The 19194-nt window shown below is 40.1% G+C and overlaps 1 protein-coding gene across 1 annotated transcript in view; it reads left to right on the top strand.

Annotated features, from left to right (window-relative positions):
* Positions 1 to 19194, top strand: part of cxadr (CXADR Ig-like cell adhesion molecule) — a 51106-nt gene that overhangs the window by 18734 nt on the left and 13178 nt on the right. The window contains exons 2-3 of the mRNA XM_086012770.1: positions 3747 to 3922; positions 13911 to 14115. Coding sequence (XP_085868896.1) covers positions 3747 to 3922; positions 13911 to 14115 — 381 coding nt within the window. The remainder of the gene's footprint in view (positions 1 to 3746; positions 3923 to 13910; positions 14116 to 19194) is intronic.

A 19194-nucleotide genomic window follows, 5' to 3' on the forward strand; every position in this document is an offset into this window, starting at 1 on the left:
TATTTGGATTCTAAGGCGCACTTAAAATCCTTTAATTTTCTCAAAAAATCAACAGTGCGCCTTATTATGGATAAATTGAGGCTGAATAAAGTTTGACTCATTTGCTACTGCTTTGTTTTTCCTTTAATGTGCAGTAAAGAGCTTTATAACCCACTGCCCCTTATTGTCCGAAAAATGCGGTACTGTATATTTAGAAAATATACAGTAAATACAATGTGTATTTTGAAGGCGGGACACATAAATTGTAACCTGCTACAGCTTTACCTACTAAATCTGTCTTTTGCCCTACTCATTGTCACTCCAGCTCTCCCTTTCTCCTTCCTTCTCTTAACGTCGTCTCTCAATCGCCACAGCAACCCACCCTTTTCCAAGGGTTTGGTTGCCAGGAGACAGGATTCACTCCCCATTGTATGCCGACAAAGGTGGAGGGGGTGAACAGAGTTGCAATCAGTAACACCGGAGAGAATTGGAGGTCTGGGGAGGTTGGCTCTCCACAGTCACTCCACAAGTCTGAGGGCAGGGACGGATAACGACATAGTGTTGGCACAATTGGTGAATGAAAGTAGGTGAGTGGAAGTGGGAGTATTGAATGGGGCATGCTGACACCCTGAATTCCTTGTGCTCATTTCCGGTCTCTCAGTAACCATGCGGGGATTTACAGTGTAGTAGAATCAGGAGTGAATTTGACACTTATAAAGACACATAGTACCGTATGTAGTTATCACGGACTTTTTAATGAGTTACTATTTACTCCCCCAAATCATATGTCGCCTCCCTACTATGGTCAGACGTAAAGCTTTCTTTTAGTACTTTATAAAACCTGCGCTCTAATTAAATCCTGTGTATGTTTGTTTTACAGCTGTATTTACTACTACTCGTGTGACGTAAGGGCCTCTCATCTGTTATATTACTTTACAAGGCAAAGGTCAGTTTACTTTGCTTTTGATGCCGACATGCTGACATGTTTGGGCTTTTTGTGCAATACTTTTCTCAGACTATGCACATTTAGTAATTGTTCAGGGTACTTTTCAGACATAAGTGATGTTACCTCGTATTTAAAGGGACATGCGTAATTTGTTATGCAGTGACAAATCCAGTGTCTGAGATTTTGCAAATATTTTTAAAGCTTTGAATACTGGATGCAAATCATTAATTGCAACTTGCAAGTGTACAAGTACTTGAGGGGTCATGTTTCCCCATCACATTTGTAAGTTGAAAAATTGTGTAGTAGGGTAGCATCTATACAGTATATATAGAATGTTTGTTTTAACAATTAGGGCTGTGACTATTGAATATTTTTAGAATAGATTATTCTATCAATTATTCCACCAATTAACCGAATAATCAGATACAATTTTAATTTGCATTACATTGTATTACAAAACAAAATTTTCCCGTTTACTAGAGCTGGGAATTTTACAAAACATTGAGCGTATGTTATTCGTAATCCGTCTGCAGCGTGGATACCCTCCCGTTGTCCGTCATTCGCCTTTTTTTCCGGGGGGAAAAAATAGTACCCGCCTATAGGCCGGTCCGCCTATGGTTTTAAACGGGCTTTCGGCAGCGTTTCTAAATATTAAAAAAAAACAAAAATAATAATTAAAAAAATCCAACCAGTGCGCGCCGTGTGCAGGTGCCCTCCAATCAGCGCAATTGGACGGTTGATTCTCCGACAAGGGCCACCAATCATAAACAAGCAGGACACACTACAACATTTTCAGATTGGATTGGTGTTGTTCTCACCAACCTTATTGATACTTATTCGGTTACTGGTTTGGTCATTGTTTTCCAAAAAGGTCATTTGCATTTAGCACATTTCCTCTATTACCCCTCTACTGTTCTTGCTGGAGCTGGATTTGACAGGTTTATACTTCCCATCTGTTGACTGAATTTGAAATCAACCATTACACTCTGTCTGTGTTCCTCTGCACTGGTGTCACCTGAGAGCCACCAGCCAAGCACCCTTTGCATACACAAAGCTGACATGATGTCATGCTTTCAAGCTCACTAAAATGGACTGTGTGTTAGACAAATCCGACATGATCTGTGATTGATTTACTGCTATATTAGACTGTCAGAGAGAAACCGTAGTTTTCCTCACTGAATGCAATTTTCTCCCCTTCAAGCACCTTTGAAAAATGACCAAGCTTCCATCTCACCACTTTTTAAAACTCTTTATCCATTGTCAGAGTGACAGTTTTCTCGATATTGCTTTCCTTGTTTTTGGCCAAAGGCAATGGCTGGTGCCCATAAAAGTCTGTCGAAATGTTCAAACGACCAGCTGGAGCACTGACGGCTATGATGTAAAATAATGTTTGTCCAAATGCTCGACGGGTTTCAGCCTCAGCAGCAGTGCTTGTGACTGTACACTTGTGTGGCGTATTTTAATTCAGTTGTGCAAACATGGCCCAGTTCCAGCATGAAATTGAGCTGATGGTTGTGAAATGAGGCAGAGAGCTCAACCTGTAGCGGCCACTGTTCATACCCACAGGGCAAATATCTTGGACCTTATGTTATGCAATAGCCTTGAGTGTTAAAATAACCAGGAAAAAAACTCTTCTGCAGAGGAATAATTCCAATCATAATTACATTTGCATTTTTGATACGTTGACAATCACCTTGACCTTGCAGGGGCAAGCTGTGCTATGTAAATGTGATTGAAAACAACCAACAGCGCTGCCTACTGCCATGCTGAGACTCCCACACCCCCTTATGTCTGTCACATTAATAAAACAGGCATAATGGTTCATTGGCTTGGGAGAAAGTATTGCAAGTATAGAGTTTGAAAGGATGTTGTACAAAACTGAATGTGCTTGTTTTGTCAAAGTCTTTGTATGTATCGAAACAATCTCCTAATTATTGAAAACCTTGAGAGACTATGCAAATGTTGCTGTTAATGAAGAGCTCACAGTTGCATGGTTTGGCTCCTGCTGCAATTATTCTAATTACCTTTGCAAGTTAGCCAAATGTGTTTTTCATGTAGGAACTCTAAGATGGAAATGTGACTTGAAATGATACTTTTTTATTCAGCAAGGATAAAAAAAATACACTCGTAATTAACTTTTTTTTTTTATCTACATGAAATTTAAGTCACATCTGTCTGTGTTTTGTCTTTGACATTGTTTATTACACCTTGACAATGCAATTCGGCAGTGACATGTGGTGGTGGTTTCATTTTTTTTAAGCCATCCCCCGTTGACTCAAAGGTGGATGGCTGTCAGATGGATTTTAATGTGTTGAGACAGCATGTGACAACTTCATTCTCTATGCACCCTTCTTTACTGGGGTTTAAATCTCTTATTGAATGGAGTATATTAGCCCAGTTGCTGTCCCCAGGAAATTATGCCTATTCGTTCTAAGAATAACTGCTTAAGAAGAGTCTGCTGAGTTTGAGAAGGGCTACAACATGCATTGGTTATGACCCTTCCCTCAGTTAAGCTATGCTCTATTACTGTGTTTTTCGCTGTGTGTTTTACATGATGCATATTTTAAGAGGTACTTCACTGCTACAACGAGATGTAGCCATAGTTATTTTATGAGTGCAACATTCTTTCAACCAAAACATTTGACAGCTTACCGGTTTCCTCTTTTCTGTGTTTTGTGCAAATCGTTGCAGATTTCATCAGTGACAAAAAGTCATTGTAAACAGTTGTTCTCCAGTTAACTGTTTAAAACCATCAACACCAAGCTGGTGTTGCACTGTATGCAATTGCTGACACTCATTCTCTGTTTGTGTTTCCGTACAGGTTCGACCATTGGACTGGAGATAACATCCTCAGGGCCGACATCCACATCCATTGAGAAAGCCAGTGGTGAAAGTGTAAAACTCGATTGCATGTTCAGGTTAAGCCCTGAGGATTCTGGACCACTGGATATTGAATGGAGCCTTCTGTCCTCGGACAACCAGAAGGAAGACAAAGTGGTATGTGTAAACTTTGCCCATGCTTCAAATCCGAGATAGCCTGAGTAGAAAATGGACAAAATACTTGTCAAGAAATGTTTTGATTGCAGTGACTGCCTCTAAAGGCGGTGCAACAAAATATTACATTAAAGGTACCATCATTTGTGTCAAAGCCAGTCTCATGAATGCTTTTAAGTAATTGTGTCAGATCACCCACCCCAAAAAAGCAATTCCTGGTTTTTAATTCCTTTTCACTATTTTTGTTTCTTATTGATTTTGTCAGTTTCAAGATGTTTCAGTGACCATTTTGTCTTTTCTGTTTTCTAACTGAAAGGGTGCCAGAAATGTTGTTGACTGTAAGTGTGATGGTTTGGCCAGTGTGTGGGATTTGCCATCAATGTACCGTGCCTGTATGGTTTATAAAACAAGAGGTGAAATGGAATACAGGGCCAAACACGACTTGTGTATTTTTATAAGGGCTTTCAATATATGCAGTATGTATGAGCGCATGTAATTTGAGCCACATTCATTTCCAGTGAGTTTGTTCTCTCGCCTTTTACTTTGTCTCACACATACACAGTAGGATTGATGGAGAGTCTTTTTAGTCTAGCCAGTGTCTTTCCTTTCCAGCTTGGCACTCAGCCATGTAAAGGGAGAACTACACAATTACAAGCCTCCAATGGATCCCCACATTCCCTCAAGGCTGTTATAGCCATAGTTTTAGAATTTTGGGGAAACGAGTGGTAACTCCAATTAAATTGTGTGAGATCACTGTCTTTGACAAAATGGAACCCAATGCATTTATATTGCTAAACCTTTTTAGATATTTTTAACTGGTTAGACATGTATTTTTTCTCCTTGACCTATCAAATTTTGCTCACCACTCATGCTCCTTCTGGTGTAGCCTTTCAGCAATATGAATTCATTCACATTGTAAGCGCTATAATTAGCAATATGTTAATCCAAAAGGCCAGTTAAATATGTGTTTAAATGTTCAGGAAGATTTGATCAAACTGCTTGGACGAATGCTACCAAGTCAGTTCAGAAAATAAGAATAAAGTATCAATCATGGGCAAAAGGCTATTGCACTATCCTGATCATTTTTCAGCACAGAGCAGCGGTTCCCAACCTTTTTTGTGCAACAGACCAGTTTCATGTTAATACATGTTGTATTTCGACAGACCAGCACAGAAACAAATTCAAACAAATGATTACTTAACGAATGAAATGTATACTTAAATACAACTCCACATTACACTGAACATAGTTGTTGTACAGTAAATTAGTGGGAGCCCTGGTCTCATCTTGTGTTCCATTGCATAGTGTGTTGTAAGATGAGACATCGTAACGAGGCTCTCAAAAATTAAGAATTTCTTTCTTTTACTGTTTCTAATTCCCTTGTGCTTTTATTGTATTTGAGGATAGACTCGCATTTTTAGCAAGTGACAGTGCTGCCTGCCCCCTTTTTGGTAAAATATTTCCACAAGCTTGTAGATTAATACGTCTGTATGCCAAACTGCAATAAGTGTTACAACACGGTATTGTAAAGCGACACAAGTGTTGTGATTTTCGTGCGGGTTGTTTGATGAATACAGTTTTCGTCAGCACACAGTTGTTGTCCTTGTGTTATTAAACATAAAATGTGGGTGACAAATATGGAGTTTTACTTTGCGCCTCTGCCCTAGTACCTCACCGCCAGTCTCGTGATCCGAGCTGTAAGGAATATTTTTGAGCTTCGGTCAGCCGCTATTTGCATCCTCAACTAGCTTAGTGTTGTGCTTTCAGACCAGTATTAAGAATGTGTTACTTTGTTGACGGGACATTTTCCTGCTCCGTTCAGCATTATTGTCCAGCGACAGCTGCAGACAGATGAGTCTTAACTTCTTCTATAAATATGCCGATCGAAGAGGAGATGCCAAAAACACACATTTAGCAATTAGTCGACTTGAAGCTTTTAACGTCAATGCGGATGCAGAGTAGTAAAATCATCTTCAACTGTCAACTTCAAGCTTTAAACATCAATGTGGAGTAGTAAAGTTGGGTAAAGTAGTAGTAAAGTACTAAACTATTGCATGCTTAAAAACAAGTTGGGGTAGGAGGGCAGGGAATTAAGTGGAGTTGCCTGGAGGAGGCGATTACTTGAGTAATCGGTGGAATGATCGATAGGATCATTGATTCTGAAAAGATTAGTTTGTGACAGCCTGAGCCCAGAGTTCAGTTCACCATTTTCTAAACCTTTTAGAACGTGTTTTTGCTAACGAGTACTGTGTGCTACGACAGATCTGCTAAACAGCACTGCTCCAATTGATAAAAATCTGGTTAAGTGTGTACCCCTTTTATATAAATATACCCTTACACCTCTAAATTCTCTGGCAATATGAATCTTAGATTGTACAAAGGTTAGTAGCAGCCATGTGTATTTCAGCTTTTCTTGCCAGCCCACAGATTAAATGGAACAGGGTTAGCCCTTACTGGCTACCACCTGAAGAACCAGGAGAACAATTACTGGGAAAAAACATTACAGCAATTATCTCAGAAAAAATGACATCCTTGCATGACTACATTGAATGTCATCCTTAGTCTCTTGAGCAGAGGACTAGAATAGCTTTCTTTAAGGAAGGTTTTTGCAATCAAGCAAAGTATGGAAAGCCTTTTTATAGTTTATTTTAAAATGTTTTTCAAGTTTTTACAGTCTTCTTGACTATTGCAGCTTTCCACTGAACAGTACCAGCTATTTCCGAAAACCGGGCCACATTTACCACGTCAGTGAAAACAAAACACACTAACAAGCAACAATGGGGGGAAACTGGTTCTCCTGTATAAAATTTTTGGTGTGACGGCGTTTGTGACTTTTGACCATGGTCTAAAGACAAAACCTGCTGCAGCACAATGAATGCTGTGGAGTATTTTCCCACAGCTTTCATAGCTAAGGATGTTTTAACACGTAGGACCCTTTAGTTCATTTTAATCTAACGCGTCTTCCCCCTCAGTGCGGTTCAGTTGGGCAGGTGTCAAAATAGCAAACAAAGCAATTGAAACTGATCCAAGCTCCATTCCAAACACACTCTTGAGCACGTTGTATGTGATGTGAAAACCGTTGGGCATTATTAGCCCGATACAACCCTGCACACATTTTTAACCCCCGAGTGGCTCTGTAGCCGCCTTCTCTCTGTTTTTCTGTGAATCAGCGTTCATTAGCGCAGCCACAACAGCATCTATAGCTAACAGGATACACTAGCTTAATAATCATAGTGTTATAATAATATGCTGCCAACACGCTAAAAAAATCATTATGGTGACATACTGTAAGTAAAGATGGCATAACATTTTATTCAGACCATTGATTTAATGGACGCATGATGGCAGCATGGCATCTTTTTCTTCCATGAATGAGAATAATGTGCAGGAGTCAGGCCTTTAACCCATTAAGAACGGGTGCGCATAACCGCGTTTCTACTACTATAGCTGGAGCGTATACATCATTTTCTTTTTTTAGTCCAGTTCTCGGTCTCCTAGTCAATCAAATGCATCAGAATATACATGTGACGGTGTCGTGAGTTGTCAGAACATATCCAGAATTTTTTCCAGGAGTAATGGCAGACGCCGTCGATCGCGCGGCTCTGCTATAAGTCGCGGCATTGATATAGACGACACGGTCGCGGACTTTAAAGCCGTGAAAACCATCCAAACGTAACGTATGGTTAAGATATATGTTCGTAGACAATGACTATTTCAATGCCTTTGTAAGAGAATACAGCATGGTAATTACCACTCGATTTAAAAAAAATTTAAATAGTGCTTCACTTGCATCTTCGATTGAAAAAGTAAATATTAATAAACTCGGGTCTGTGTGAAAGTCATGTCTAAGCTCTCATTCTTTTGAATCTGCTACAGGGGCTGAGATATTAATTACTGCATTTTGTAGCTGGCAAAAATGTCAGGTTTTCAATGACGACCGTAGGTTTTAGAGCAGTGGTGCTTCGATTGCGAACTACCAGTCGATCGCAAAGGTACTATTTGGTAGATCGCATGACATTTGTAATGGCTGCCATCTGTATTTTGAAAATGCCATACTGGAAGTTGCGTCTCACAGAATCTCCGTACACCTTACGCAGAGACTAAGAAGCACTTGTCGCGGCATTCAGCATGCGTGTTGTTTACTTTTTCCTCGTCATTCCTCGTTGTTTTGCCAAAGCCGAGTGAATACACAAAGTTAATATAACGGGTTTGTTGAAGCATCACATTTTTGACAGTAAGGATTATCTGTGGGAGAAGACTGCCGTTGGTTGAAAGCAGGCCAAAGTGGTCAGCACTATTTTGCATTGTCTACCGTGATTAGCTTTTGACGCTAAGCAAAGCTGTCTTTGTCATAAATATAATATGTTGTTTTATGTTGTATGTCGGAATTTTTAGTTCTACGGTGTGTTGGCGTTTTACGGCGTTTTGCTGAGCAAAAAACATCTGTAAAAGGAACTGGAGTCTCGCATCCAATCAATAGGCACCCGTTGATTGATATCATGAAAAAAAAATGTTCATAGTTAATTATGTTTTGTTGTGTAACATTGGATCATGCGGTTATGCAAGGTACTTCAAGGCACATTGTAAATTAAGGATCCTCAATATATTTCAAAATAAATATGTCTTGCATTTTTGTAGTGGGTTGGAGCTACCCACTATAAATATGCAAAACATACTCTACCTGCAAGGTAGATAATTTTGACTTGGTCGTTTTATAAGTAGCTTGCATGCTGAAAAAGTGTGAGCACCCCAGTTTTAGAGAGATGACTCACGAGGGGCTTCAGGCTTTAATGGGTTAAAGTGGCCTCTGTTATTTGGTGGTGTAGTCCACACTGCTTACTAAATTTAACAAAAAAAATGTTGCTCCATTTGGTGGTAAGTTGTGCTGCTTCGTTCGCCTTTGACTTGTGAATACTTTCAGCAAACCGTCTTCCGTTTACGCTAATAATTTTCACTGTGAACATTATTCACAAACTCATCAACTAATTCAGACCATAGGAAGTGAACAATCGGTTTGAAAGTATCCTAAGTCACAGAGAGCACCATGTCGGGCCGAGTAGGCACTGTCGCAGAGAAGTTGACGCATATTGTTAGGATGATAGCATAATTACCTAACACAGTCATATTTGAACATTAGCTACAAATGCTGTGATGCTGTGCATTGGAGATTGTTTTTCATTCAACTATGTTGTGGCATCTGTCCCTAAATAAACATGAAATGAAACATTTTCAGAAAACAAGCCAAAACACAATTTTTAGCTTTGGCATTTTTTGTTGATAATGTAACCGTTAGTTAAAAATGCCTTAGGCTAACGATATGCGACTTTCTGTGTGTCCGTCGCTTTTAGGTTCCGTTTCCACCAAGTGGTAGGCTCAGATCAAATAGACCTTGTTCACGATTGAGTCTCCGAGCTAAATCAATTGTGTGACAAGACGTACCAGCCAGTGAGACAGTGTATATTTCACCAATAAATTAAAGAAAAAAGAAACGACTTGACCAGAATATAAAGTTGACAAAAAGTTGAAATTTGACTTGCTGGCAGTACTAGTTAACAGGAAACATGGTTGGAAACTTTTCACATTTCAAAAGGGAAGTTATTTGTGCTGGAATAGTTGCATTTTGCTGTGGAAAAGTGCTAACCACTACAGAGAACACTGAATACACAGTCACTCAGTTTGGAAGCTCAGCCATAAAATCAGTTTTATGCATGTATTCAAGCATTGTGGTCCTCTGATTTGCCTCCCAAATGATTTGCACGGCTTCCTTTTTCCTCACCAAGCAACGGCATCACATGGCAATGACCTCATATGTGCCGTATACCTAATAAAAGTGAAACCACACTTTTTTTTTTTAACCTCTGCAGCCAGAGATGTCTACAGAGAATGCCCTGGCCAGGTGGTGATTTTATCTTCGTGTCTGAAGTGTGTTATGAGCTTAAGCGCTGTGGTGCTTTTCTGTCCATTGCCTCCCCACCAGCTTGGCTTTGTCATGTGCTTTTCATTTTAATTCCCCAATGCTCTTTGTAGGACTTCATGATTCTCAGGGTGATAGTGTTTTATAGATTTTAAAAAATATATTGGCTAGAAGTGTGTAAAAAAAAATATATATATATATATATATATATATACTCCCATCTGTGCACCTGTAAGAATTCCTGTCTGGCTGAGCTTGGGGCTATTTAATTTCCTCTTCTTTGTGGTCTCATCTCACATAATGCTGTTATTACTGCCCACGTTCTATTCCCCAGGGGAAGTTGAAACATTCAATCCCCTCCCACTGACAACCTTGTGGAATTTTAACTGAATTAACCGTTTGGGTTAATATGTACAAGATGAGCACTGACTCCCTTTCCCCTTTCCCTATACCACTCCATTCCATACTAGCAGAACCACAAACTGTTCTTCAGTTGAAAATGGGTTAGGAGGTCAGACTGAAGCATAATTTACTTGCTTTCCTCCTCACTTTCTCTGGGGGTTTTGCCTCCTCCAATAACTTCATTATTCTCTCTCTTGTGCCGTGTTTAGTTTTCCCTTTCTCTCCACCCTGGGGTATTGCTAGGAATATGTCTGATGCTAATCATGGTAGAGAAAAGCCTGTTATTGTCTCACCCAGTGAAGTTGTGAAGGGCAATGTTTCACGCTAGAAGTCTCCTTTTTTGCTCCACCTGGCCTTCATTTTGCTGCTGCTCTTAAGACCCCGAGTGTGGGTGTGTTTGTGTAGGTGGATGGGTGAGTGAACATAATTGTGGTCTCCTGTCCTTTGTTGACGCAGCAGGTGTTGATTTGACTCCACACTGGCCGCTTTGTTTGTTCCACCTTGGTCCCTGTAGGGAAGACTGAAGGACATTGTGATATAAAAGAGCTTACTTTTACTCCTCTAGCTAGCTTTCTCAGTTCCCTGGGCAAATACCTCTCGACAGTGTGCAATAAATGTAACACATCATGTACACATGTGCATGTATGCACAGCCAATATGATCAGAGCCGGCATTGAGTCGTAGTCGAAGAGATTGTGTTCTTTTGCGGAGAATTAGGACTGTATTTTGAATTTTGGGGAGTTTGCTGGAGCACCTCAGTAGTACAAAACAGTCTGGCTTTACATTTTTCCTCGTCCTTCATTGTTGTCAGGCAGAAGGAGTAGGGCCAAACTTCAAGCAAAAAAGAAAGAAAATGATCAAAATGCCTTACCTCTTCGATGCAGGCAGTGGCCGGCAAAGGATCGGGATTGTCATATGTGACGCCAAATGGCCCCCAATGAAATGTTTACTACATATGAAGGTAAAAGGCTTCACCTTGCTGGCGTTATAACTATAAAGCGTACCTGATTAAACGCTGCAACAGCTATATTTAGCCATAAAAACAAATATTTACATATATTATTTTGACCGATGTCAGCCTTGTCAAACCCCAAATCATATCCAGGCGAGGGATGTGGACTTGTGTCTCGCTTTTGAATTAACTCACTGAGATGGGACACTTGTCCATATTTGACAACTTTGTGTTCTACGGCCCGCTGATTCGCAGAAGACTCAGTTCCTTCTACTTTGCAGCCATCCAGTAAACCCGTTCGTTTTGTGCGGGTCCGTTTTTGAGACGGTATTAACTCATTTTATCCCAATGACATATTTGTCATTTCACAGAGGGTCAGAAATTTGTATTTTTAAATTTGTAAATTTAACATTGAGTTTTTGAAATTAACTCTGTGTAATGACAGGGTCTCTGTCACTTCACTCAGTTAATACTCCATAATCGAAAAATGCACATCATGAAAGCAATTTTGATGATAATATTTAGGATGATATGTCACCCACCCCTACTACTACTTAACCTACCGACTGGCCAACTCAAGTTAAAAGCTAAAAGGTTTTTATAATAGATAAATAATTGAAAAGCCTTTTCCACCATTAATGTAACCTATAACCTGTACAACTCATAAAAAAATGAATTTTTGAGAGGGGGAATGAAATTTCAAAACTCATAATGTGGTGGGACAGGTGAGCATACCTTCTTAAAACTGGGGATGTGGCTGTGTTCAGAATTAATCAATCAGCACACACCTGCCACCATTATAAGCGCCTCTGATTAACACCAAAAAAAGTTCACTTATTCCAGTAGGCCTTATATGACTTTATTTTAAATTGCTTTCCAACCAAGCTAAAGCCTTAAAGTTTTGTGCTAACACTGACTAATGACTGGTATTTGGAACTGTTCATAATTCCCTCCAATTTGTCTAAGACCCCAGCTCCTGCTGAAGAAAAACAGCCTCAAAGCATGATGCTGCCACCACTATACTTCTTTGTAGGTATGGTACTCTTTAGATGATGAGCGTTGTGGTTTCATGCCAAACCTTCCTTCTGGGATTATGGCCAAAAAGCACCCACATGCCTTTGGGAGATTTCACGTTTGTTTTTGCAAAATGTAGCTGAGCTTAGATATTTTCGTTTCTACGATAAGGCTTCCGTCTTATTGGCCTACCCCATAACCCAGACAAATTAAAAAGATGGGTCTTTGTTGTTCAGAGGTGCCTCAAATGGTGGCAAGTGTGTACTGACTCCCATTTAGCATGAGTTTTAATGTTATTGGTTAATTCTTAGCACATCCCAAGTTGTAAGAGGATGTGCCCGCTTATCCCTGTTGCTCATTATTACGTCCTCGCTTGAAAATAGCTCTTTTTTTTAATTGAATTGTACAGGCTATAGATCCCATTAATATTGCAATAGGTTGTAAAATAATTTATCTTGGTCTTTTTTTTTTTTTTTAACAAAAAAAGACCAAGATAAATGATTTTTTTTTATTTTTATTTTTTTTAAACAAACCAAAAACTGGCCTTTGAACAGGGGTGCCTAGACTTTTATGCATCCACTTAGTTTGTCACGATACCAACATTGTGACTTTGATACTATACCTGCATAAAATACCTCTATACTGGTAACGAAACAGTACCTGGACAAAAATCTAAAAGCATCATAATTAAAACTCACAAAAGAACTTGTGTTATGTAAAAAAAATGTGTTATTAATTCAAAATATTAGGATATGCTTGATAAGAAAATAACATTTTAAACAGTGTTAAACATGTAAACATTTGCACACATGTGGGGGAGTGAGATAAATACATTACACTGTTTCTTTCTACACGTGATTATTTATATTTATAGACTACATGTAAATTCAACTTTAAGAAAACTAGTTCCCATTCATGTATTTATTTTAAATGTCACAAGTAAAAAATGTGCACAGAGATTTATAGAGCCATTCGTGTGACATCTACTGTAATGCAGTATTGAGCAGGTTATGATCATTTTCAGCTGCCAGATGTGCAGCTGTATAGCCTCTGTGCTTTTTGGACACAGAATTAACCAATTCTAATTTTAACAATTTTTAAAAAAATAATGAGATCAATGCCTGCATTTATATATTTTTGTAAGCATAATGTATACATGTCAATGTATATATATTTATATACAGTATATACAATACAATTTTATTTATACAGCGCATTTCACAACAGCTACGGCGGTAACAAAGCACTTTACATACAGCAACAAAATAGTAATAATACAATAAGTGAAAGCAATAGATTAACACAAAACACTATATACAATAGACACCAGAAAACAGCCGAAATCTGTCAGTCTAACGTCGGATCAAAAGCCAAATAATAGAAATGTGTCAAACTGGTTTTAAAAATGGACAAAATGGCTCTTGCCTAACATTGAATGGAAGGTCATTCCAAAGGGAAGGAGGCTATCTTCTATCACGCAGAGGAGTCATGCCACTTAGAGACGTTTCTCACATGTTGGTAGACAGGCGCTTATAGCGAATGTATACTTGCCTTGAAGACAGTTGGTGAGCTCTGTATGCAACACTACATCCACTGTTCACGTTTTGCATTAAAAAACATTTTAACTATTTTTTTTTTCTTGATTTTCATATGAATAAATTGATATTCCAAGTTAGCCAATATCTACTATACATCTCCTCTGTGACCAGGTGATCCTGTACTCGGGCGACAGGGCCTACGAGGACTACTATGCCCCTATGAAGGGTCGAGTACACTTCAATTCAGCTGACCCCAAGAATGGCGATGCCTCCATCAACCTGACAGGCCTGAAGTCGTCCGACTCTGGCACTTACCAGTGTAAAGTGAAGAAGGCTCCTGGCATTCGCAGCAGAAAGATCCTGCTGATTGTCATGGGTGAGTGAACAAAAACAAAAAAGCTAGCCACCGTAGGTACCTTCAATATTCTTTTTTCTCACCGGGCATAGTCCCTCCTCTATGTGCAGTAGAAATGCTCCAAATCACATGCTCTTTTCCTCGCTTGGCTGTTTTGATTTAATCCCCACTAAAATTGAGAACATACCCTTCCCAGAGGCTGTAGACCATTGACCTCCTCGTGTTACAATTCTGTGTTCACCCGCCCTGATTGTCAAAAGTGATAATCCTTTACCTCAATAGTGAGGTCATTATTTATTATTTATCTCTCATATCTGTCTTGAGTAACACTTTTGCTAAAATAAATTTAGAAAGTAACTGTTCATACAATGTTGAAGTTCATCTGTAATTTACAATATTATTGTTGTGACTACATTTGGTGTATTTTCCTTTTGTATTTATGCATTGAAAATGTATTTCATGGATACAGGGAAAACATAATTACCAATTCTGTTATATTACTTTGTTTTTATACATACTATTTATTAACTCATCTTATAATGACTCACCCATTGCATTTGAATAACATCGCTGTCCTGTGAAAAACACTTATCTCCAATTTTGGAAACTTTTTTAATTTTCACATTAATGCGATGTCTGTACCGTTCACCGAAACACCATTCATGTAAAAATATGGAAATGAAAAAAAAATGGAGATAAGTGTTTTTCACATGACATCGACGATAAGTTACGACTCACTCTTCCCGCAAACACTCATGCAGATTAGTGTTGATGATTGGTCAACTGTCCAAATGCTGAAAGTGAAATGTCTCGGAATTCATGCATGGGAGAAAACAACGTAATGCTCCACTCTTGTGAGATAAGCTCTGCATTGTGCCCTTATCGTCATCCTGTTATCTGGGCTTTTTCAATAGGCAGTTTCCAAAAATGTCTGCTGCTCTTCCACACAAATGTGACTGCACTGCTCCCACCTGTTCAACCAGAAATACTCAAGCTAATGTGCAAGCTAAAGCTGACCTCAGAACTGTTGTTGACAAAGCTGTGTTGAAGGCTGTTACTGTACATGTAGAGCACATATGTCAAAGTCAAGGCCCGCGGGCCACATCCGGCCCGCTAGAAAGTTTTCTACGGCCCCTGGGATGATATTGCTTTATTATTAGATAAAATAAAATTATTAGATATCTTACCAATATGATCCTCTCCGTTTTACTTCACATTATGTACAGTTCATACAAACTTGCAGCCCGAATCAACCAGAAAATTGTTTCCAGTTTGGCAGGAGAAACGCAAACGGAAGTAGCAGTAATGTACTTTATTTTATTTTTTATTTAGTAACTCCGAAGATAAAGACACAACAGCCACGGGGGTGACAAACATAGACGCTAAGAAATATATTACAGATATATAAAGCGTGACATCATCAGCAGGCGCGAAGGACCCGATCCAATCTGGACATTTAAAAAAATTTCAATGAACTTTCTATCAGTCCGGCCCTCGGCTTGTCGCAAAAATGTTTTATTTGGCCCTCCGTCCATTTGACTTAGGTAGAGAAGCGCAGTTTGCTGTGACCATTTGTATTCATTTCTGAATCGGTTAAACTACTTTCCAGTAGATGTAGATGAATGATGTTTTGGGGGAAAAAAACAGTTATTGATCCCTTTGAACAGTAAACAGAAAAAAATTGACAGATGAACTGATGCCCTGAAATGTTTTTCATCAAGGTTACACGTCCTCAGGCCAAAAGCAAAAATATTAGGGCAGCCAGAGAAGCAGTTTCAATGACAGGCTGCTGTTGCTGCCCTGCTCCACTGACAGACTGAGGAAATCCTTCCTCCCCCATGCCATGCAGCTTTTTAATTCGACCCTGGGAGGGAAACACCAATATCACTTTCATTCAACTCTGTACTGTTCTGTCAACATCTTGCACACTGATCCCCATGCACCGTCTTCCGGGCCTTAAAACTGCACTGGATTAAAAAAGAAAAGAAAAAAAGATCTGTATAGTTATTTTTGCCCTCCTTAACGTTAATATTTCATATTCAAAAGTTTTTCATATATTTAATGTCAATAATTCATTTTCTCTAATTTGCCTTTTGGTGTTGTGTTTTCATTGTGGAGACTACTGGAGAAATGGATTTTCCGTGTGTGTGAATAAATTTAAATACCTTGATTCTACTCACTCCTGTTGAAAAATAAGAGTGTTTCTGTATGTGTATTTTGAAACATGAGGACTAGGGCTGTCCCAAACGATTATTTTTCTCCTAACAATAACAATCTAGGCTAACAATAATTTTTTTGACTAATCCAGCAATTTTTGGGTTGACGATTATTAATTTACAAAACCACTTCTGAACACTTTTTTAAAAATTCTTTGTTTATTAAAGTAAAAACAAACTTGAAATTGAATGAACACTCACATCTCTTTTAGTCAAGCATCATGACGTGTGAACAAGAATGAGGTATTTCTCTGTCCATGCATTACAGTGAAACAATGTGTAAGTGCATCTTAAGCAGCCCAAGTATAACTAAAACATAAATAACTCAAAAATGAGGAACACCCTCCACAAATGCAATGGGCCTCATGTTCTGGACAATCATTTTAAGGATACTTCGTGTGATTCGAGGTGCTCTTTCTAGTGTACATTCCTCTTTTATTTTTTTCGGGACGGGCTGTGTAACATCAGTTTGATTTCACCTTAAAAATTGACAAATAAAGCAGAGCGCATACTGAAATTTATCACAATGATCTTGAAAAGGCATACATATATTAGTGCAGTCACGGACTATGGTAAGCAGGCCAGTTTTTCCTCTAGGATTTTTTTTTTTTAAGCAGTGAAAGCAGGACATCGTTAATAATACGTCGCACATAACAGCAACTTCAGTAAAACCGGGTCATATTAGTAGTTACTAAGATGAACTTGTGATCCTCTAGCTTTTTGCTTTCTGTCGTCTTGGAGCAGCACCTGGGTGACGTCGCTTTAGGTGTTCGTTCATCACTCGGCTTTACAAAGGATAAAGATGACCAACTCGTTCGACTTTTCGTTGAAATATGTCCATACTTTGGACTTTCTTGTCCGCTTTTTAGCTGCTTCATGATGCCGCTCTCCTCTTCCCCGCCCTGAACGCACGAACCGGCGCCCCACCGCCATTTATGCTCTTCTCCTTTTTTTTTTGTTCGCCTTTCTTTTCTGCTGTGCGCACTTGTTTACAACTGGAGGTATGCACGTGTTGACGTATTTACATCATCGACACTCTACGGTATTTGAGTGCCGACAAATTTACGACATCACACTCTTTGTCGACGGTATGTTGTGTGGGCCGACGTATTTACGTCATCTGTGACGTTGACTATGGCGACTAGTCGGGACAGTCCTAATGAGGACAGTCAAGTGACTGGCTGAAATAAAATAAAACACCTGCCCTCATCATCATCATTCGTGTAACGTCAGAGGTCCAACTCAGTGTCATGTAGCCATGCCAGCATCTGGGGTCCTAAGTCAAAGAGGCTAGCTTCTGAGGGTGGTCTGTATATGGGGCAAGTGGTGATAATATGGTCGGCTGTCTGTTCAGGGTCGCCTCACTCGCATGCCGCACTGTCTGACAGGCCCCACTTCTTCAATGATGTTTTAAAGCGACCGACCCTAGTTCGTAGTCGGTTCAACATGGTCCATTGCTGGCATGGTAGGTCATCCCCTCCTATGGCGCCACCTCCTCGATCCCAGATGTAGTGGTGGATGCGGGAGAGACCTGCTGACCGCCACTCCTGCTTCCAAGCTGCTGCCAGCCAAGCATCTCTGGAGATGTCCACAGAGCTGGAATTGAGCATCTCTTGTGCTGCCTTGTTGTAGGGTTGGTGGGATTTGAGTCTGCTTGGAGGCGCTGCTGTTGTTGTGGTGTTGTGTAGGATGTGCCAGTCATGCATTTGTGCCCTCCTGGCCAGGGCGAGGGTAGCAGCCTCCCATCGGAGGCGAGCAGGGACTTTCCCTGCTAGGACTGGCAGGAAAGACACTGGGGTAGGTTTTAGGCATCCAGTTATTATTCAGAGGGCACTGTTGATGCCAACTTTGTTCGCATGAGGGCTTCTCTATTCTGCTGCAGTGGCCTCCCCTGTGAGTAGCAAGAGATGGTAAAAGACCAACTTGCGAAACCAATGTCGCCAACCAAACATCGAGCTGGCCGACCAAGGAACGGCGGACGAGCAGTCATCCCAACCGTCGAAAACCGAGGCCTGTCAGTGATTCAACTCAAAAACACCTGCCCTGAAAAGTGCAACATCCATCCATCCATTATCCATATCGCTTATCCTCACAAGGGTTGCGGGGCGTGCTGGAGCCTATCCCAGCTGTCTTCGGGCAGTAGGCGGGGGACACCCTGAATTGGTTGCCAGCCAATCGCAGGGCACACAGAGACAAACATCCGTACTCACAATCACACCTAGTGGCAATTTAGAGTGATCAATTAACCTGCCATGCATGTTTTTGGAATGTGAGAGGAAACCGGAGTACCCGTAGAAAACCCACGCAGGCACGGGCAGAACATGCAAACTCCACACAGGGAGGCCGGAGCCGGGATCGAACCCACGACCTCTGAACTGTGAGGCGGACGTGCTAACCAGTCGACCACCGTGCCGCCCCAAGTGCAACATCAGGGGCAAATTATTTTCGAGATTCTACTGCATTCACTTTTACCAGATTTTGTTCCTGAAGCAATATGACCCAATGTTCAAGGTCATTTTGGTCACTGTGAATTGGAGCGTTCTTCATTTTTAGAAACACTTCCACTCTTACCATTCAATGATATTATACAGTATTTGCAGTACTACTTCTGGTCTCAATCTATTGGATCTTATGCCCTTATATTTAGTTAGACATTTTGACAGAAATTCCCATCAGCTAACAGACTTTATGTGACCCAGCTCTGATCATGGTTAATATGCTGACATCTCAACCTATAGTGTGTGTGTGTGTGTGTGTGAGAATTAAAAGGAAATAGCTGGAGGCTACATCTCTGACAGGTTGCTAGCTATTGACCCCGGGGCCAGGAATGTTCTCAGCAAAGACGCATTGACAAGGAGAAGCGAGGACAACTTGCTGCCTGCTC

This window comes from Filicampus tigris, chromosome 17 (assembly GCF_054856515.1).
Source record: "Filicampus tigris isolate MCC_2025a chromosome 17, RoL_Ftig_1.0, whole genome shotgun sequence".
Classification (NCBI taxonomy): Eukaryota; Metazoa; Chordata; class Actinopteri; order Syngnathiformes; family Syngnathidae; genus Filicampus; species Filicampus tigris.